This window comes from Elephas maximus, chromosome 7 (assembly GCF_024166365.1).
Source record: "Elephas maximus indicus isolate mEleMax1 chromosome 7, mEleMax1 primary haplotype, whole genome shotgun sequence".
Taxonomy (NCBI): Eukaryota; Metazoa; Chordata; class Mammalia; order Proboscidea; family Elephantidae; genus Elephas; species Elephas maximus.
The window spans coordinates 85488838-85511470 of record NC_064825.1 but is presented as its reverse complement, the minus strand read 5'-3'; the positions used below and the strand labels follow the sequence as shown (position 1 = coordinate 85511470).

The following is a 22633-nucleotide window of genomic DNA, read 5'->3' as shown; positions in this document are numbered from 1 at the left end:
AAGAGTTATGTTGCTAAGTGAGAGCAAATTTATATAGTTCTTCTGGTTAAGTTATTTTAATATTACATTATATAGAACTTTTACAGTTGTATCATCCTTCAAGGCATTAAAAAAATAGGAAGAAACCTCGGTTGAGTAAATTTCATGGCTTTAGAAGATTCTAGAAGCTGAAAGTGGCCCAGTACAACTAGAATGTAGTGAAGGCAGCAGGTGGGCTTCATTCTTCTACCTTAGTATCCCAGTCAATTGTGGATTATGCTATTCCCTTAATAATAATAATATTGCCAATATTATTCAGTGTTTATTATGTACTGAGCAGAAGTCCCAGGGTGTGGAAAAGGTTAAGTACCTGACTACTAACTGAAAGATTGTCCACTTGAACCCACTCAGAGGTGCCTCAGAAGAAAGGCCTGGCGATCTACTTCCAAAACATCACAGTCTTGCAAACCTTATGGAGCACAGTTCTACTCTGCAGGTATGGAGTCGCCGTGAGTCGGAATCTACCTGATGGCAACTGGCTTGGTTTGATCTGGTTATGTGTCGAGTACTCTGCTAAGAACTTTACATGAGTTGTTTCTTTAATTTTCTGAACAGTGTATCGATGATGTAGATAACTGCTATTATCCCCCATCTTACAGATAAGAAAACTAAAGCTCAGAGAGGTGCAGCAACTTGCCAAAGTTTCCACCTCTGGAAGTATTAGTACCATTCAGGTCCAGGTCTGTTAAGGGCTACGTGGTTCCTCACTGAGCCAACACTGAGCCACGCTGAACCCCTTCACTGTCCCAGAGGCTGAATGTAGAGCTGACAGCTCCTTCTTCAGTTAGATGTTGGTCTCTAGCCTGCGTTTTTATTGTAAAAATCCACACCATAAAAGTAAAGAAAGCTTGAGAACTCGAGGGAAAACCCGTATGCACCCCCTACCAGAAGAATAACTTTCCTGTTTTTCTTCACATCTTCCCAGCCATTACTCACTCCAGGAAACCTTAGGTGTGACTTCCTACACAGGGCCATCTCACCATTGGATGTATTTCCATTCTGACATACAATGGTCTGTGTTTACCTGGCTGTTTCCCCAGCCCCATTCTTCTCCAGCTCTTATCTTGCCTTAAAACAGAACCTGATGTGCAGTAAGGGTTCAGCAAATGTGTGGTGAGTGCATGAATGAACATGCCTATGTGCCAATTGTATATAGATTCATACGTTCTGTGCCATGTGCACTGTAGGTTGACTTTTCAAGAAATATTCTTACGTCTTAAGAGTTTTTTCTGTGTTGCTACCTAATTATCATAAATTATGTTTGCATTATACACAGTTTCATTGCATATTCCACTAATGGTAATTTTCTTAACCATTCCTGATTTATGCAGAGTTTCGGATATAATTGTTTCTAATATTTTCCTCTTATAAAGAACACTGTAGTGAACAACTTTGTGCATAACATTTTTACCTGCATTTGGATTATTTCATTAGGATATAATCCTTAAACAGTGATTACTGCAACAGAGTACAAACATCTGAATGGCCTGGGATAGTGTTGCCCAATATAAATATAACATGCCCCATGTATGCAATTGTAAATTTTCTGACTGCCACATTAAAAAGTTTTTTAAAATGTAAAATTCACTTTAAATAACATACTTAACCCAGTATATCGAAAATGTTATTTAAACATGTAATTAATATAAAAATTATTAAGATATTTTTACACTCTCTTTTTGGATAACAAAAAAACCAAACCAAACCTGTTGCAGTCAATTCCAACTCAGAGTGACCTCATAGGACAGAGTAGAACTGCCCCATAGGGTTTCCAAGGAGCGGCTGGTGGATTACAACTGCCAACCTTTGGTATAGAGTATCCAAAACCTGGTGTGTATTCACACAGCACATCTCAGTTCAGACTAGCTACATTTCACGGCTCAGTAGTAGTCACATAGTGGCTCTCATATTGGGCAGCACAGGCCTATGATACATGTAATCCAATATTTATTTTTAAATGACCTTCGCCTTTTAAAACTCCAAACATTAATCTGTCTTCCCTCATCCTAACCTCCAATCACACATATCTGGATCACTCCCTTGGGCACTCATTCTAAACTGTCTTGCTATTTTCATTATTATGAATATTTTCCTGACATTTACTTTGTCTCAGGCACTGTGTTAGATTTGGGGGGCACCAAGTTGAATAGCACATACTCACTATCCAAGGAGCCCTGGTAGCGCATTTGTTAAGTGCTAGGCTGCTAACCAAAAGGTCGGTGGTTTGAGCCCACCAGCTGCCCCGTGGGAGAAAGATGTGGCAGTCTGCTTCCCTAAAGATTACAGCTAGGGAACCCTATGGGGCAATTCCACCCTATCCTATAGGGTCACTGTGAGTTGAAATTGACTTGATGGCAATGGGGTTTACTTACAATCCATTGAGAAAGACAGACATACCTATAACACAACTTTGACTGAAATAATTGTTGGAATGAGGTGAGAAATAAATTAAAAACAAACAACAAAAAGAAATAGAAACCAAAAAAAAAAAAAAAAACTCAAATAACGCAGAATATGGTAAATCCACAAATAAGGATTAAGTGAAAGACTGGGGAGACTAGCGAAAGCTTTTTGTGGAAAATATATTTGAGTTGAGCCTTGAGGGCTCAGTAGAATTTTAATGGGCAGAGAAAGAACAGTTTTGTCTGTGACTGCCTTGTTATCCTGACCAGAGGGCAGGTGGGTGAAGGGGGGACATTGTTTCGCATTGTATTTAGATACCTCTGGAGCGCCTTGCAAGTGCTCTGCAGTGGAAGGTGCTCAGTAATGCTTGTTGAGCCCGGTTAATAATATATGTTGGCCAGCACACAGCCAGGGAGACACCCAGTTCTGTGGCTTACTCTGACCTCTGAATTGAAGGGGCAACTCAAGCTTTTCAGGCATTCCTCTGCTTGTATGTCCTGTCTGATTGCAGTTACCATTTTCTGGCTTTACTAAATCGGTCTTTACTAAAACTAGTCATTTAGAGCTAAAACGGTAGATAAATGGGGGCTAGCACTTTAACTTACATCTTACCTACTTGTCATTTATTCCAAATCCTTCCAGGCTTTTCAAGTGGGACAAATAGGCAACACAGACAACCAGTGACATGGGAACTAGGAGATACTTCATCAGAAGGCACTCTCTTTTTATTTGCAACTCGCTTATTCAGGCATTTGTTTGACAACCATGAAAGCTTTGTAGGAATTGTAATCCCCATTTTTTAGCAAAGGAAACAGAAGTTCAGTGAAGTCAAGCAACTTGCTCAAGGTTACACAGCAAGTTAAGTTAGAAGAGTCAGGGCTCGAACCTACCTCTTCTAACTCCAACTCAGTGCACTTCCTGTTTTCCTAAGCTGGCCCGCTTATATCTGGATGCCATTGTCCACTGGTTTGGGATGGATCCTCTCAGTTCTTTAGCATCTACATTCTAAACCTGGAAAATGGAGAGGAGGTAAACTTTGTAGCGATACGAAGAAGATAAATTAGGGAACAAAACCCAAGGGGTTGATGATGCTAATATTTGTAATGTTAACATTCACCATGAGGTGACAGCAGGCACTCCTTCAGCATGTTGGTTTGTTTCTTTTTTTCTAAGCATTTTTTACATACTCAAATTCATACCAATAACACAGGTTAACGCTTCGCTTTTCCACTGACTATCAAGGAACACACATCTCCACATACAGTCACAAACTGTTCGTGAAACCTCATTCTTAATTCAATTTAGTTGACAAATAATTAAATGTCTGCCCTGTGCCAGGTGCTGGGGACACAGTGGTGACCTGGACTGAAGTCATGGAGCTTTCAGTTTACGTTGTTAGGTTTAATGGCTGCATTGTATTTTATTGTGTTCTTGTCGATTATTTTCTTTGGATCCATCTTTCAGATGGCAGATTTTCTTACCAGCATAGTCCTTCCCACCTGTTGTCCCTCTTGTGACCCACTATATTAAATAGCATGCAAAGAAAATCAGATTTAACAATATAAATGTGTGCCAACACACACACACAAACATTCTAAATTCAACCAAACATTATAAAATTTTGTATTAGTCTTTTTTGGGGGACAGAAATTTCATCATCTCCTGACATAAATTCTTGAGAGTTTGCTATGTAGCAGGTCAAATGCCAGCCAATTCTGAACCCACCTTTCCTCTTTTTCTTACTCTTTTGGAAGACCTAGGTTAGAAAAATGCTGTCTACCTGCTTGGTTCCTATAACGTGTCTGGGGCGGGGCAGGAGGGACAAGACACAGGTGCTCTCTGCCCAGTTTCCTGAGTACTTGGCAGTCTTCCCACCTCCTCACCTGCTCTGTTTGTCCTGTGCTTTGGAGCCAGCCAAGCATGTGACACTTGCTGCCCTCACAGGCTGTTTCTAGTGGGATATGGTTTTGTGCTTTGTGGTCCTGGTTTCAGCTGCAAAGTTTTATTAAGGAGTGTGCAGGAGAAAATGTAAGGAGACTTCACCCCAAAGTCCAGCCAAGCTGCCCCAGGTTACCTCCTGGCTGGGGGGAGGCAGCCTACCCTTGCAATTGCTGGATCAATTCTCATATCATTCTGATATCCCCCAAACCCTTCTAAAATTCAGTTACTTAGAAGTGAAGGCCCCAGTTTAAAGGTTTCTATCTGGAACCTGAGAAACAGCTGGCCACAGATTTGTCCTGGAAACTGTATTCAACCTTGTATACATAGCACCTACCTTGCCAGAACCTGCCTCATACCAGGTGTCCAGGTCCAATCTATTGAACGATTACATGGCCCAGAACTACCTTACTGAGCCCATGCTCACTGGGCTTCATCCCAGTAACCAAGTGTTTCAGGAAGACAGGGCCTCGGGCTTATTATCCATGCTTCCCTATGGCCAAGCTTAGTCCCTGGCACATACCGGGCATTGAAAAACCTTAGATGAGGAAAAATGAATGCATCTTTTCCTTACTTCTCTGCTACTCTCCATCTATTGAGCCCTTCTTTCCCTTTTCAATCCTGGAGAGTGGGTGTCATGACTTTCTTTTGTGTAATTCTACCTGCCAGGGGTTATATATCCATCCAGGTCCCATTGCAGGAGGCCCAGTTCAAGGCCCTTCCTCTAGTCCAGGTCCCGAGTCTGAGCACGACTGGCCCTTGCTAACCAAGAGCACCCTGGCGCCTAGTTGCTATGGATTGAGTTGTGTCCCCCAAAATGTATGAGTGGACATCATAACCCCTGTACCTGTGAATGTGATCCTGTTTGAAAGTAGAGGTTTTCTTTTGTTATGTTAAGTAGGTCATACCAGACCATACCTGTTCCATCAGCTCTGACTCATGGCAGCCCCATGTGTTTCAAAGTGAATTGTGTTCCATAGAGTTTCAATGGCTGATTGTTTGGGAATAGATCACCAAGCTTTTCATCTGAGGCACCTCTGGTGGACTCAGACCCATTTGTATCACCCAGAGTAGGATGGGTCCTAAGCCTAGTTCTTTCTGGGTGGTGCCCTATAGAGTGAGTACAGACACAGACAGACACAGGAGAAGACACCATGTGACGGTGGAGGCAGACGCATCCACAAGTTCAGGAATGCCCAGGATTGCTGGCAGGTACTAGAAGCTGAAAAACACAAGAAAGAGAGGACCTTCCTCTAGAGCCACACCTGGAACTCGGACTTCTAGCCTCCAGAACTGTGAGAAAGTAAGTTTCTGTTCTTTAAAGCCACCCACTTTGTGGTATTTTGGTATGGCTGTTGTTGTTAGGTGCTGTCAAATCAATTTCAACTTATACTTATCCCATGTGACATGTTAAAACTACCCCATAGGGTTTTCTAGGCTGTAGTCTTTACAGGAGCAGATTGCCAGGTTTTTCTCTCCAGGATTGGCACCCTAGCAAATTAAGACACTAGTCTTCTGATTCCCTTAGCCTACAAAACAAGGAGCCACTCTGAGCACCAGGGCATGTCCAAAATCTGCTGAACCTGCCCACTGAGGCAGGAGTCCTGCCATGGTCTTTCCTCCACCAATCAGACTCTGCGTCATGGACGGGCAGAGTCTCCTCACAGCGCTGTGGGTGGGAAACAATTGAAAATCCGCCGGTTCTTTGATGCATTGGTTTACAAGATTAAAGGCAGCTCAACTATAGGAGGGCTAGGCAGACACAGTCCCATTTGTAATAATTCAAGGCATACCAAGTTTGAAAACAAGTCATAGTGCTTTGTTCTCTTTTGTTTCTTCTTAGTTCCCGAAACGAACTCTGCTTTACACTACCTCCTTTCCAGCAGGGGAAAGGAAAATGGTAACAGAGGCTTAATTCTGACACCTCTTCCTTACTAGTTTCAAAAAGGAGACACACTTGGTGTGTTTGTAAAGACTACTGCGTTAGTTTACGAAGCCCCAGTGAGTAGCTCAAAGGCCTCAGGTGATGATCTCAGGTATGATCTGTCCCTCACCTGTCCACAGCACTCAGACCACATTATTCACTCAGACCTGCTCTCTATCAAAACAATGTCTCTTTTCGGCCCCAGGACTTCGTAATGAAAGACCAAGCCAGCAAGTCATAGTGAAGAGATGGGACTAGACAGCTGGTGCAAGCGAAGCCGGCACAGCCCTGTGGAGGCAGATGGGCGGGTGGTTTGGGCCAGGCGGGCTTCCCAGACAGCTTGCCAGGAAGTTAAGATTTCCCTCCCTCTCCTAGCAATGTCAATTGGTTTTCCTGTCTCTTTGCTGCACGAGGTGTGAAGTTGCTCTGTGGGCTAATGCAAGAGATCTTTTTAATTGCATGGAAGAGAAACTTCCAGGCTGCCAGGTGGAAGAATCTGTGGGGAGAAGGTTAGCTTCTTAAACAAAATCCAGAGTTAAGAAGGGAAGACGAGACGAGGAGGGGGAACGGGGCAGGTGTCTGCCTTTCATCTGGATATTCAGGATGACACATCTGGTGCCAGGGTAACTGCTCTTTCTAACTGATGGGGACACTTTGCAGTCAGGGGAGGGCTGAGCTGTCAGGTGAGCCAGAGATCAGGAATTATCATGACAACTTCATGGCATGTGAAAGGCGCTATGAAGTGCAGTGTGATTTTAACCCGCGATGGTTATATTAGCTTCTTTTGGACCTGGTGTGACGTGCGGTCAGAGAGGGGGCTGTTGGGGGGCTGGGGGTGCCAGGCATGAAGAAGGCTGAAATTCTGAAGGACCACCATTTAAAACAGAAAGAATATGTGAAAATTGGCCCCTGGTTTCTGAGTTTTGCTTAGTGGAGGTACAGGCAGCGGTGACGGCCTTAATTAGTAGCTTGTAGATTCTTCTAGTGAACCTTTCCCAGCCCCCTATTATGAATATTCCAAGGACCTAAAGTAACCCCTTCCCTGAACTTCCTCAACTTAAGATCTTGTCAAAATCTAACCACCTGTACCAGCTGGCTAAGCAGCCCTGACTAACCGTTTTGCCCTGTGCTCTCACATTCCACAGAATTGTCTCTGCAAGACTGAGCCAGTGAGCGAGTGACTGAGTGCCTTTCAGAAAAACTTCCACTCAAAAGTGAACTAAGGAAGTGCCTTTTAATAACTAATCAGTTAGAGGACATCAGGCTCTGTCTAGCCATCTAGTAATGTTTGCCATTTCATTGGGAACTTTTCAAAAGTCTGAAGCTGAAAAGTATGATTTGATGAGCCATTACTTGGGAAATTCTAGAGAGAAAAAAATAATAGCATTAAGAACCTTGCGTGTGTGTGTGTGTGTACACATATATGTAAATCGTAATATATATCATGCGTAAGAGGTGCACATTAGCGCTTACTCTGTGCCAGTGCTCTGCATAATGTTTTACATATATGATCTCACTTTACCCACATAGGCAGACATTCTGTTTCCTTTTGAAAGAAGAGGAAACTGAGGTTTAGAGGCATCAGGAAGCGGCAGACTTGGGGCTGGAACTGTTTGACTCCATGATCCTTGCTTATAACTACTGTCTCCAAGAACCGCCAACTTTTATGGAACCCCCGGGTTCCCATAGTTCTAAGTGGCACTGCCAGGATGCAGCTCTTAAGTGCGCAGCTTCCCCGCAGAAGCCCTGGTGAATCCTACCCCAGAACTTCCATGCCATCATCTTTGCAGGAGGTCCCTGGGGGGACCGTATTAATAAAAGAGTCTCAAGTCTTTCTGAGGTAGCTTCCCAGGGCCTTGGCATGGGGAATTTGTGGACGGTGACCAACACCAGGGCTGTGAACCTGAGTGACCCATCAAGCAGAACGAGCGCCAACTTCACGTTTCCAAATCCCACTTTCCCAGGGCGTGCCCAGCCCCCACTGGAGTTTGTGGGAGAGTAAACAGCCATTCACCTGTCCACCCCTTGGATTTATGGCCCAGCAGCTCCCTTCTGCCTGCACCACTGCACAGTGTACTGCAAACACAGATGACCTTTGCGGCGATTTCATCTCAACTGCTTCCATATAGAAAACCTGTTTTGTATTGACATTGTTTGGAACAGATCCTGCCCATGTTAACTCCCTCAGTGCCTGCCCCTAGAGCCTCAGTCCGGAGACACTAAGCACCTCTAATTTTAGAGAGCAAAGGGGAGGGAGCCTTGAAAGTATCCCAGCTTCCCTCCATCTGAGTTTTTATCGAGAGGCTTCAGGCAGATGGAGTTGCTCCCCTTCCTGCAGGGTTTTCTAATTGCTCTCTGTAAGGAGATGGGTTGTATGCTCGGATTGGTCCACTGGCAGTGGGGTGCTTTGTGAGATATTTTCTTACAAGTTGGTTCCCATGTGGTATTTGTTAGTCACAGCTAATTATTAAGTCCTTGGCCAAGGCAATAGACATTGTTCCCTTGGTTTCCTGCCTCCTCCTTTCCCCCTCACCCCCCATTGCTACAGAACAAAACCCATTGTGGGGCTCTGGAGGTTGGCCTTGCACGTATTTTCCAGTGAACCCTGATGGGCTCACTGCTGGGGTTTCATGTTTCAGGTTGAAACTGTACTGGGTAAACCATTATTCATTGATACTGACACATTCAGTCTCTGCTCAGTGCAGATATTTCTCCTACCCTGGACTTGGTCCCTCATAAGCAATTTAGGTAATTCACTGAGAGCGATTCCCAGCACTTACTCAGAGCATTGATAATCTGCACAGAATTACAGAATGTCAGAATTTTTACAACTCATCAAGGGATCATTGAGTGCCAGGTTTTGCTAGCTCTGCTCAGAGGCCTGGGGAGTGCACAGGGGTTAGGAAGGAGGAGGGGCTGAGTGAGTGAGCCAGACTCCCAATCAGTTTTTCCCTGTCCCCCAACAGTTCACCTGCTTTGTGTATTGGGCTTCTGCATAAGATTTCTACAACCTAAAAAAAAAAGATACCTACAACTTAAATGTAAACTTTGAATCCAATAATCGAGTCCACCCACTCCTTCATTTCACAGATGAGGAAACCAGCCCAGAGAGTGTGGTTGTCTCATCTAAGATCCATGTGAGTTAGTGAATCGATGCCGGAATGGGAATTAGCACACAAATCCTAACTTCTCTATGCCCTATGTATTATGCTGTGCTGGGATAATTCCAGAACCTATCACAGAGCTGCCTTTTCCATTGCCTGGCCACTATCTTGTGGGAAAGACTTTACCTGGAGGTTCTAGAGGAGTGGAAATCACCCTAGAAAGGCCGTACCGACATTATTGAAGCAACAGTGTGATTTTACGAGGGGCCACTTCACCTCACTCTTCCATGACACCCCCCTGGAGTTGCACAGCGTACAACCCGAGAGACTGTAGGGAGCAGCCCTGTTTTTACTTTACATATATGAAGAGTCAGAACTGAAACTGGGCTAGAATGTTTGAGTTCAGCATTGCACAAGGAAAGAACACAGGCTTTGGAGCCAGCATATCTGAGTTCAAATCTTGGCTCCACTACTTCCTAGTCCTGGGAACATGGACGAGGTATTTCATATCACTGACCTTTGGTGATACCAAATTTTTATCTAAAAATAGAGGGTTGTTGTAAGGATTTAAATTAAATAATTTGTGTAAAACATCACAGGCATTAGATAAATGTTCCTTCTCCTGTCATTTACTTTTTCTCCCTCTTCCTTCTCACACATATACAGTCTTGGGTCTAAATAAAAGCTAAACTTTTTTAAACTTTACCCTTAACTTGGAAACTTCTGGATTTTGTCACAAGCTTAACATTAACCAAATGAGATTTTGCGTATCTGTAGACTATGGGTTTGTCCTTAACCTTTTACAGAGCACTTAGAAAACTGAGCATTTCCTTGGGGAAAATAGGGCTATGGGTTTCCAAGAAAAAAATCATGAGAGAAAACTGGAAAGAGTGAAAAAGCTTTAACTCTTGTGCCTTTGACTCTGGAGAGCCCCTGGGATGTCCTGGGGGTCCAGAGGCTGATGGCCCTCAGACAGACTATGACAGAGAAATCAGAGCCCCTCATTGTACCAGCTACTTGGGTGTGCTTGGGACTCTTTCAAACCCTTCTTTATTTGCCATCCAGACAGGAACCATAGGCCCAGAAGCTTGTTTTCAAAATCTAGGAAAACAGATGTTTTTGCTTATTTTTCTTTCTCTCTTGCCAAAATGCTCACTGAGTTTTCACTGGGCTCTGAACTTGCTGATTTTTTTCCCTATTTACTTTTCAGGCAAATCTTGGAAGAGGGTCGCTGCAAAATGAGGGGGAAAGATGGGCATTCCAGACTGGGAAGCACGATTTTAGACTCTAATGAAAATGTTTAAGAACCTGGAGGCAGGGAGTCCTAGAAGACAAGAGAGAGCAAGACAGACTGATTGAGCTCTGAAAAGGCCTACCTGGCATTATCCTCAGGCCTATGGTACCTGGTGCCTCCCCAGTGGACTGGGATAAGGAAGTGAGCACTGCCTTCTCTTCAAAGGAAACCAAAGCATTGCATCTGGCTGAGCAAGGCAGTGTGGCTGTGGAGGGGCTATGTTGATTGCACATATGCTACAGTGCCCATCATGGTCCCTGTATTTATAGCCAGATCGTTAGATAATTCATGCACTGTATTAGTGTTCTATTGCTTCTGTAACAAATTACCACAAATGTAGTGATTTAAAGCAATACAAATTTATTACCTTACAGTTCTGAGGTTCAGAAGTCTGACACAGGTCTGAAGGGCTAAAACAAGGTGTTGGCAGGGGTGGTTCCTTTTTGGAGGCTCTTAAGGGAGAATCCACTTCCTTGCCTCTTCTAGCTTCTAGAGGCTTCCCACATTCCTTGGCTTGTGGTCCCCTTCCTCCATCTTCAAAGCCAACAAAAAACGTGTTGAGCCCTTCTCATGTCGAATCACTCCTATCTCTTCTGCACCTAATAACCCTCATGATTGCATTGGATCCATCCAGATAATCCAGAATAACCTCCCTATTTTAAAGTCAGCCAATGAACAATCTCATCTGTAGCCTTAATTTTTCTTTCCCATGTAAGGGAACATATTCACAGGTTCCAGGGATTAGGATGTGGACATATTTGGGGGGCTATTATTCTACCTACCAAGGTAATAGGTCATTTTTTTTTGATAACTTTTATTGTACTTTAAGTAAAAGTTTACAAATCAAGTCAGTCTCTCACACAAAAAATTTTATACACCTTCCTACATACTCCCAGTTACTCTCCCCCTAATGAGACAGCCCACTCTCTCCCTCCACTCTCTCTTTTCATGTCCACTTCGCCAGCTTCTAACCCCCTGCACCCTCTCATCTCCCCTCAAGGCAGGAGATGCCAACATAGTCTCAAGTGTCCACCTGATCCAAGAAGCTCACTCCTCACCAACATCCCTCTCCAACCCATTGTCCAGTCCAATCCATGTCTGAAGAGTTAGCTTCGGGAATGGTTCCTGTCCTGGGCCAACAGAAGGTCTGGGGGCCATGACCACCGGGGTCCTTCTAGTCTCAGCCAGACCATTAAGTCTGGTCTTTTATGAGAATTTGGGGTCTGCATCCCACTGCTCTCCTGCTCCCTCAGGGGTTCTCTGTTGTGTTCCCTGTCAGGGCAGTCATTGGTTGTACCCAGGCACCATCTAGTTCTTCTGGTCTCAGGATGATGTAGTCTCTGGTTCATGTGGCCCTTTCTGTCTCCTGGGCTCGTAATTACCTTGTGTCCTTGGTGTTCTTCATTCTCATTTGATCCAGGTGGGTTGAGACCAATTGATGCATCTTAGATGGCTGCTTGCTAGCGTTTAAGAACCCAGATGCCACCCCTCAAAGTGAGACGCAAAGTATTTTCTTAATACATTTTATTATGCCAATTGACTTAGATGTCCCCTGAAACCATGGTCTCCAAACCCCTGCCCCTGCTACACTGGCCTTCGAAAGGTAATAGGTCATTTTTATGCTAAATATAATAATCAAATATATTAGGACTCTTTCAGTTGTAAGAAACAGATCTAAGTAATAAGAGGAAAAGAATTTCATTGGCTCACTTGCTTGGAAGGAAACATGTGAGTTGGCTTTAGGCACAGCTGTATCCAGATAGCTACCAGTGTCACTAGGACATACTCTGTTGTCTTTCTTTTTGGTGGTTTGCTTCTCAAGCAGGAACCATCTGCATGTTGGCTAAGATAGATCCCGAGGCAATTTCAGGCTTACATAGTTCCCAAGACTGAGGACCCCAGAGAGGAGAACATGACTTTTTTTGTAGGTAGCACCCGAAAAATCCTAAGGATGACTCTCATTGGCCCAGCTTGGTTCATACACACATATTCCTAAACCAGTCACTGGTCAGGGAGATGCAATGGTCGCCTCATCCTAGTGGAGAAATGGAGTCAGCCTTACCAGGTTAAATGTGTTTAATGTGGTAAACCTAATAATATAAATACATATGCAATGCAAATTAATACAGATAAAGCGCTGAGAATAGTCCCTGGCACAGAGTAAAAATAACCAAAAACCAAAACCATTGCTGTTGAGTCAATTTCAACTTGTAAGTAAGTACTCAGTTAAAGATAGCTATAACCCCACCCAGTGCCGTATAATTACTATTATTGTTATTATTTTTACAAGTCCCCTAGAATGACTTAAGGACTTAGAAAATTATTAAGAAGCAAGTCAGATACTTTCTTGGTTTCCCTTCTTCTAGCCAGGGTCACACAGTCTCATATGTATCAAAACTGTTTATCTTAACCACCTCAGTTTGAACTGAGGTTCTCACCACTAAGTTGGATTTTCACATGGCTTTGAATTGCCATCCTTCCAACCCTGGCCTTGATTGTACATACCCACCACCTGATGAATGTTGTGTCAGTGTTTTTGAGTTCAAATCTTGAGAAATCAGATTAGTCTGGCCAATGCCTGGATTTGAATAAGTGGTATACCCTGTCTAATTGGCTGTGACTGATAAAGTTGAGATCACCTTGAACATAGGGTTCCCCCTTTCAGTAGGCATGGACAGGTAGGTTAAGCTGAAGGGGAAAGTTGGGCATAGCAAGAAAATCAACCATGTATTCCCTAGCAAATTGGAATTTTCCTAAAGAACACAACAGAGTCAGTTTCAAAGAATAATGGTTATATCTAGGTGACTGGGAATAGAAAAACACTAGGAACTGCTTTGTTCTGATAGAATTTAGACTGCAGTACTTGTAGAGAAAAATTAATCAATCTCCCATCATTATAATGATAGAGACATTTTTAGCTCCAATTAGAAATGCTCATCAGATGGACGAAGAACCCGTTTCCTTTATATATGACATCAATCTCAGGAACACATTCCTGACGCTGAGGTTCCTGTGATGGTGAAATGCTCACATCCACTATGGGTGTGGATTTCAGAGTGACCAGGAATGTCCCCAGAATCATCCTTTGGTGAAAAATTTCATTTGTTTTGTGTTCACTGTGCCTTTTCTCACTTTTCAGAGTCCCCGTATTATTTTCAGACTTCCCAGTCCAGGGTATTCAAAACATCTTGTTCTTCCTTTAGAGAGCTTGTCCTTTTTTCCAGGAACTTTAGTAAGAATCTTTCTGGTGAAGAGATTCCAAAGTGACGGAGAGAAAAAAGGAGCATTGATGGAATCTCTTACCTCTGAAACACTTCTAAAACCAAAAACCAAAAACCAAACCTGTTGCCATAAAGCCGATTCCAACTCATGGTGACCCTAGAGGACAGAGTGGAACTGCCCCATAGGGTTTCCAAGGAGTGGCTTGTGGATTTGAACTGCCAGCCTTTTGGTTGGCACCCAAGCTCTTAACCATTGCACCACCAGGGCTCTAAAGCACTTCTAAAGGATAGAATGCTTTGGATCTGGGCTGGGCATCTTAGGAAGCACTAAAACTTGAGCGAAGACAAAGCATTGTCAAGATTCGGATAAAGATCTACTGGGAAAGTCTCCCCTGTAAGGGGTCCTATGCCCCTTTCTAGTTGAACAATTCATAGGCTCCGCATTTGTTTTCAAATGGATTGGTTTTGAAGCAGTCAACAAAAAAGCATCCTGCTACCAGGGGCAACCATCAAAAGGAGAATAGCGCCTACCGTGGGGGAATGTGTGAGTGGGAAATAGTGCAGAGCAGAAATGTGGCTCTGCAGGCCTGATACCATGTGTGTTATCTCCCCCCAAAGGACCCCGTGGTTTAATGGATGGGGCTTTAACCTACCCAGAGGTCAGTCTCTGCTGGACAAGTGGAATCTCATCCCTGAAGGCATCGACATACTCATGACACATGGACCTCCTCTAGGTGAGTGAAGCAAGGCTCGTCCTTCTGCCATACAAGATGCCTTTTTTTCTAAGCATAATGAATAATGCTTCAGGGACACAATCATTTTCCTCAGAAAAAAAGAATATATATTAAAAAAAAAGGCCAATGTCTTTAAAGAAGCCCAGTATGATAATTAAACTCAGCAGTTCTGCTGGGCTTATAGGTGTTCTTGAAATTAAATTTTTTGATTTAGTCGAGTCAGGGAAAATCAAATGCATATGGAGCACCACAGTCTTCTGAACCTGATAATTTATTTTAAGAACTGTATTCACTTTGGAGTAAGGGGGGTGGGGATGGGGAATGGAAGGAAGAAATGGACCTCCCATTCACCTGGCTTTTCAATGGCATTGAAATGAGGGACACTTGTGTTCAAAGGAGCTCATTTTCCTTTTTCATATAATGCTGGAACCTAGAGGAGCTTTAAAGTTTAACATTTAAATGAGAAAAGAATTCTCTCTCTCTCTCTTTTTGTTTTCCAGCTAAGTTGTCCAGTAAGGAGTTACATTGAAAGTTACTTGAAGACATTCATCCTATAGGCACATTGAGCCTGTGTCCAGGTTTATATTGCCAGTGTGCTTCAAACATACCAGATTATGGGTCGAAAGATGATTATTTCATTTATGTAATTATCCCCTAATTATCCATGAGCTTGTTATCTCTTTGGCTTAGCCATAGAAAATTTTGCAACCAGGGCTGCCACCCTGATCCCAACTATTCGGCATTCATCATGCCAGGACCCTTCCTGTCTAGCAAAGGTGTGCTCAGAAATTTAGATGGTGTGCTTCTAATGGATGAATTTTCTTGATCATCTTAGTTTGGAGAGAGGGAAAAAATGCTATAAAGACAAATGATTTTCACAGTTTATTTTTTATTTTTACCTGTGCTTTGGTGGTGTTATCCAGGCTACTTTCCTCCCCCGTCAGCCTGGAGAATAAAAATCTAACGTTCATCCCCTAATCTGAATTTAACCTTGGTGGATATTTTCCCCTCCTAACCACTTGATGCTGCTTATCCTTCTTTAACAAGGGAAGTTCTCTGTTTCACAAAGAAACAATGGAAACGAGGACCAGGGTATGAGCTATGGTGGCATATTTTGATGACAGGGGAAAGCCAGAGAAGGGGAGCCAGTTCTGTTACAGACATGGAGATTGTACAAATTTGCACAAGATGAGCACTTCCCAACTTTTGCAATGCCTCAGAGTTACCGTCCTCTTGCTTTTCCCCCACCTACCCTGTGTTTCCAAAAATTATGCCTATCTTTGTCAAGTCATAATTATTAAATTTCCTTCTTTTTCAATTACTGAAGACCAGCTAAATCATTCAATTGTTAACTAAAAAGAGCATGGGCTACCTAGTGAGACGACCCTACAGAGATACCATTCCAGCCAACTGATTTTTTTGCAGGACCAGCTTAGTTGGGGGTACAGGTGTGATTTCCCTTAGGTTGGTTGTTGTAAGGGACTTGGACACCCTCACCTTAGACATATTTACATGACTGGAGAATATACCTTTGAACAGAACAGTCGATTGACAAATGTTATCAAGTTATTTGGTATCAAAGCAAGTGACAGTAATCTGAATTCTAGACTTGAAAGTAGATATCAGACATCCCATAACTCTTAACAGGGAGGCTAGTGTCATAAACACAGGGTAGACAAGACAGTGGCTGTAGAATGAGATCTACCTCAAAGACTTCCTAAATAAAAAGTCAGGCAAAGCTTTCATAGGTAAAAACCGTTGCCGTTGAGTCGATTTCAACTCATAGCAACGCTGTAGGAGAGAGTAGAACTGCCCCATAAGGTTTGCAAGGAGCAGCTGATAGATTAGAACTGCCAACCTGACTCTTGGGCCAATGTGGTATGGAGGGGAAACTGGCCTTGAATTCTCTTCTGCTGGTGAGGAAAGCCACAGTGCCATGGCACTTTACTCTCCTGAGTAAGATCCTTTTTCAGGTGCTTATATGTGAAATAAGGAACCCTGGTGGCACAGTGTTAACCGCTTGGCAGCAAACTGAAAAGTTGGCAATTTGAACCCACCAGCTGCTCCTTGGGAGGAAGATGTGGCAGTCTACTTCCATAAAGATTACAGCCTTGGAAACCCTTTGGGGCAGTTCTGCTCTGTCCTCTCAGGTCGCTAGGAGTCGGAATTAACTGTATGGCAATGGGTTTTATTAATATATGAAATGGGATGCTTTTTCCCTATAAAAAAAAAGAAAAAAAAAATGACATCTATGAGAGAATATGTTAGTCATTGTGGATGAAGGATTTTTTTCCTCTAATTAATTAAGTTTGAAACCCCTGGTTGGATGTTTGCTAGGGACTCTTTGTCATTGAACAATTGAACATTCTTCTCAGTCTCTCTGGCCAGTCCCCCATGTCCCAGGTAGCATGTCTTTAGAGAGATGCTAAATATTCATGTCTACGGTGGAATCAGCTAGCCTGCTCCTTTCTGCCCCATCATTTCTAAAAAAAAATCATTTCTAAATAGATAAAAATAATAGAGCTGTGGAATGGATTCCCATGGATTACGATTTAGCGTTTTGTCCCATCTGCCTTCTTTACACCCCATCCTGTAAAGGTGTATGGATTCCATTTCAGACCATAATCACCCAGACAACTGACTTTTGCTATAATTGATGTCAGTTTTTATGGATTTTCTGCATTAAGCATAGAACTAAGTGGCTTTTACTTTAAAAGTAGTCATTTAGCCCTGGCTTGCTGGATGCCACCAGGGGGTCACGTTGTTGCCTATTCTTAGTGAGGAGAGTAGAAAAGGTACTTGGATTTCCCCAGTTTTGGTCATTAGGAATCACCAAGGGTTGAGAGTCAGTGTATCTAAAGCGAACAAAGTACCTTGTGGCCAGTTTACAGGCAGCCCCTCCCAAGACTTCTTACTTGAATCATCTTAGAGGTAAACTGCTATAAGAAAGATATAATAAAAAAGAGAAAGTAACTGAATTGAGAGAGAAAAGAGATATGGTACTGCCGGGAACAAGTGTCATTGAGCCCATGAAGAAGATTTGAAACCTGTGGCTGAATAAATCAAATCCCCTACAGAAAGAAAAAAAAAAAAAGGTTAATTAACAGGAAGAAAAAAATGGAAACCAAAAAAAAAATTCAAGAACCTAAAGAAGACAAAGTGACAAGTGAAAAGTTTCTTAAAAGCCATTGTGAGCTTTAATGGAAAGGCTAGAATTACAGAGAATGTAATAAACCTTTGGTGAGTTATGGCTTCCTGAAAGTCTAAATGAAACCTTACCTGAAGAAAGAAAATTAAGAGTATTGATTGCATTTTACCCGTAGGTTTTCGAGACTGGGTTCCAAAGGAGCTTCAAAGAGTGGGCTGCGTGGAGCTGTTAAACACAGTCCAAAGGCGAGTCCGGCCCAAGCTCCACGTGTTTGGTGGAATCCATGAAGGTAAGAACTGAAGAAAGGAATTCTCAGCATGTGGCATTACTGATGATCTCATTCTATAAGAGGAGACCTTAGAAAAAGTGGGAATAACTGCAGTAGTGGTTTTCAAACTGTTTTTAGCAGTGGAGCCCTTTTATAAGATGAAGTGTTATAAGAAACTCTGGGTGGATAACAGTGATAAATATTTTATATGGAGCTGCCCTGTTTTAAGCAGAGTGGAGGGTAGGAACTAGGTCTGGCACATCTTACCCCAAACACAGCCCTCCCCAAGGCAACTTCTGGAATCTTGGGGCTCTGATGAGAAATGTTTGATAACCACTGCTGTAAAGCAACTCTGAGGTAAATATGGAAAATTTTTCTCTTTAAGAAAGTTAGAAGAAATGGCCCGGGTATTAGACTAAATAATTTCCATGGTCCCTTCCAACCTGTAAATGTTATGTTTCATATGGAATATACACAAAGATCCAGAAAGATAAGACATTCTCTGAAAATAACTTCAGACATGCAATGAAGTAGCCGAAACCTGTACATTTACAGGTAGACATTTCCTTAGTAACCTCAGAAAACCATTTCAGACTTTTTAGAAATCATCAGGACTATTAGTTTGGGCTGAGGTAAAAAGAATAATTAAATCTTCCCTAAATAAGAACTAGTCCAGTTGACATTTTCTGCCTTTCAAGGTAAGCTGAGTCAAGTTCACAGAACCTGAAGTCCCCAAAAGAACCTTTGGGGCTTTAGGCTTTGTCCGCTCTGCCTTTTTCAAACCAGGAGTAACTTGGCCTTTGGACAGACATCAAGCCTTAGGTTTTCTGGCCCTGCCAGGCTCCCATAGTCACACATGCTTGTGTGCAGCAGGTGTCTTTAAGTAGGCAGCCGCCATGTTCTCTCCATCTCCTGCTTATAACTGCTGTCTGGAGTTACTTATGAATCTGCACAAGTTGAGGTGTTTAGAGCTATGTGCCTGATGAGGCAAAAAAAAAAAAAAACACAAAGTTTCCTTCCACAGCCCACACATCCAGTGGCTTCCTGGTTAGGAGAGTAATAAAAAGCATGTTGAAAATCATCCTACTAAAAAAAAAAAAAAAAGGCCAGAGAAAATTCCGCTTACCCCAAGTACAGGCACCAGCTAAGCACATGGAAAGTAGGCGTGAAACTCTCAGAGAGCAGGGCCCTCAGCCTGCCCTGACTTTGAGCCTGTACTCCCTGGAAAGGAGGGCACCATACTAAGGCATGATTGGGGAGGGGCGTAGAGAGAGGAGGCAGAGAGATGGGAGCCTGTTCTGGGGGCGGTTGTCTTGAAGACAGGTTTGAATTCTTGCAGGATGCCTATGAGTTTGCATTTCATCGTTTTTTTTTTTTTAATCATTAATTAGCTTTAAACTAGTGGCCAAGCTGACAATTGGGGAATTCCACTGAAGCCCCAAAACAATAAACTTGCTAAAAAAGGAGGAGATCATATTCAAATAAACTTGTCTCAATTTTATTTGCTTAAGACAGCTGAAGGGGGCAGTGAGAGGGCAAATACCAACCTCTTGATAGAGAGAGATAACAAGACTTTATGACCCCAGAACTAAATGGTACACATTGAAATGCCTTTTTTCTTTTTGAGATTTTTCCATTGACCCTCATTAAGCTTCCACAAGCTTACTTGGAGAATTTTTAGCAAATGAGGGGGGTGAGGGGGAAAGCCTTATATAAGTCCTGGTAATTTTATTGTTTCCACGGGTATATTTTTCTATGCCATAAGAGCCAGATACAACATAGAATTTGAAATTCTTTCAGAGACTATAAGGCAGCAAATATAAGTTATCCAGGGAATTTACAAACGTGTTAAAAATTTCAACATACTAAAAATTTTTGAGAAGACAATAAATACCAAAGACCCAGCCAAAAGTTCCTTAACCTTCTTCAATAGATCAGTATTGATCCAGTGTCCGGGCATGCTTAAGGAGCCCTGGTGGCACAGTGGTTAAGCGCTTAGCTGCTAACCAAAAGATTGGTGGTTTGAACATACCAGCTGGTCCATGAGAGTCTGCTTCCATAAAGCCTTGGAAACTGGGGCAGTTCTGCCCGGTCCTGTAGAGTCACTATGAGTCAGAACAGACTCCACAGCAATGTTTTTTGTTGTTGTTGTTGTTCAGGTATGCTTAGGAAGGAGCCCTGGTGGCACAGTGGTTAAGAACTCAGGTGTTAACCAAAAGGTTGGCAGTTCAAATCCACCCACTGCTCCTTGGAAACTCTGTGGGGGCAGTTCTACTCTGTCCTTTAGGGTCACTATGAGTCAGAATCGACTCTGTGGCAACGGGTTTGGTTTGGGTTTTTTTATGTTTAGGACATCAAAGTGATGTTTCATGTTTTCTTGTGTCGCTTGGACATTTGGTTAGTTACGCTTTTGAATAAAACAGGACTCTGCATCAACACCACACAATTCAAGTAAGACAGAATCGCTTATTAGAGATTATTTCATAGATAAGGAAGCAGAGCACCCCCAACTCCCACCTCCCAATTCAGTGTTCTTTCGCTCCATTACTGTTTGGAAACTCATTTGGGGTTTGGGTGTGTTTGCGTCTGGGGAGCTTCTCATGTCACTCATTTTGTTCCTTCGAACTTATTAGTTAATACAAGGCTTTGAAATGAGAATCATATTTTAAAAAGAGGAAAAAAATATTTTTCTTTATTCTCACTAATGAACCACACCCTTTCACCCACAGGTTTAGTGTTTGAATAAGGAAAAAAAAAAAAAAAACACTCTTCTTTGAAGTAGAGGATTGTTCCTTTAAAAAAAGAATAAAATTAGGTGACAGCTCCTGAAAGCTTTTATGTCCAGGGAGGCTCAACTGAATTTCATCTTACTGCCCCGCTGGCAAATACATTTTTGCTTTGCTTTCCTTGCCTGATGGGCCTGGATTAAGTCACTATTATTTGTACACATTACAGTAAGTATAATACTTTCTCCCCACAGGTTATGGCATCATGACGGATGGTTATACGACGTACATCAATGCCTCAACTTGTACAGTCAGCTTTCAACCAACCAACCCTCCAATTATATTTGACCTTCCAAACCCACAGGGTTCCTGAAGCTCTAACGCCCAACTGGAATGTGAGGAAAGGTCTATAAACTGCCATTTTTCTAATTATAAAATTTACATTCTCTTACTTGTTTATTTCCAAATCCTTTAAGTTCTTTTTGTAAATTGCTAGCAACATGAACGATTCTAGAGGTTGTGCTTCTTCTTTATTTTTCTTTTTTTAAATGGGGCATCCATTTGAAATCAAAGGAGCATTGTGAATTTGTAAGATAACTTCTGTTTTCTCAAAGGCCACGCCATTGTAAATTGTTAGTCTTCGCCAAAGGACAGCCAAGCTTTTTTTTTAAAAAAAAAAAAAAAAAGTGATAAAAAATTTTTTATTTTAATATGCTTTAAGCTGGAAGAAAAAGGAAAAAAAAAAAAAAAAACAGGTAGACAGTGTTTTTAAAAAACCACCCAGATTTGCACAACTGGTTGAGTACTGTTTGAAGTATTTTATTATTTTTTTTTTCCTGTTGTTATTTTCTTGGAAATACTTCTTTTTTGCAGATGTGGCCCCAATATATAACAATCTTCTCAACGAAACTAGATGTGGAAAAGGACTTCACACTCTCACTATAAAGAAAGCTGTGTCAAGGGAAGAAAACAGCCCTGGTTTGAAGGATGGCTTAGCTAGTGAGATCCATACTGTGGTTCTACTAGGTCTCATTGTTTGTTTGTTTCTTTTTTTAAATTATTTTAGCTTTAAAAATATGGAAATGGAATCTGTCAACAGCAGGTATTTCATGCAGTAAAAAAAAAAAGTGCAGACTCCTTTTCAATATGGATTTATATATATAAGTATTTTTTGTGTATTATAATTTAGGAGTTTAATATTGCCAAGGACAGTACAACTGCAAAGAGACGCTGTATAGCAGCACATCAGAAGTCTGAAGAAGCTGACACATTTTCTCAGAACTCAAGGTCTTAAAGAGCTTGAGTTAAATCTAGGTGCAGTCGCAAGCGTGTGTATAGACTTACATGGATGCAATGGAAGCTAACTAAAGTAAGGCTTAGTTGTCCTTTCTATTTAAACACCCTGAATTGTCTTCTTACTTCCTCTCCCTCCCTCCCATTTTGCACTGTGTGTCGATGCAATCTTCGCTAGCACAAAATATTGTCGCTAATAGTCATTTCTGTTTTCCCATTGTAAAGGCTGTTAAGCTTTATTCTATTTTATGTTACCTTGTTAATGAAATTTAGGAAAGCAGTGTTTCTTTAAATTTATTGTGATATTCTATATCTAGCGGCCTTTATATGCAAATAAAATTGCAAGATTTTTAAATTCGTGCTGTTTGGAAGGGTTGAGTGGTGGGAGGATGATGGTTTAGTTCTGTAGAAGAGGGGATTTATTTCTATGCAGCATCAGTGATCTCTTCCAGAAGAATTAGAATAAGTGACTTTTATTCCCCTAATTTCCAATAAATTTTTATTACCCTCCATCTCTGTTGACAGGTAGATCGATAAGGCA

General features: G+C 42.1%; 1 protein-coding gene across 7 annotated transcripts in view; it reads left to right on the top strand.

Annotated features, from left to right (window-relative positions):
- The window catches only part of MPPED2 (metallophosphoesterase domain containing 2), a 199608-nt gene extending 177200 nt beyond the window's left edge, over positions 1 to 22408 (top strand). For all 7 annotated transcript variants that reach the window (XM_049890781.1, XM_049890778.1, XM_049890783.1 and 4 more), the window contains 3 exons: positions 14542 to 14657; positions 17981 to 18094; positions 21054 to 22408. In XM_049890781.1, the coding sequence (XP_049746738.1) occupies positions 14542 to 14657; positions 17981 to 18094; positions 21054 to 21172 (349 nt within the window). In that variant the 3' untranslated portion in view covers positions 21173 to 22408. The remainder of the gene's footprint in view (positions 1 to 14541; positions 14658 to 17980; positions 18095 to 21053) is intronic.
- Positions 22409 to 22633: the final 225 nt, after the last annotated feature.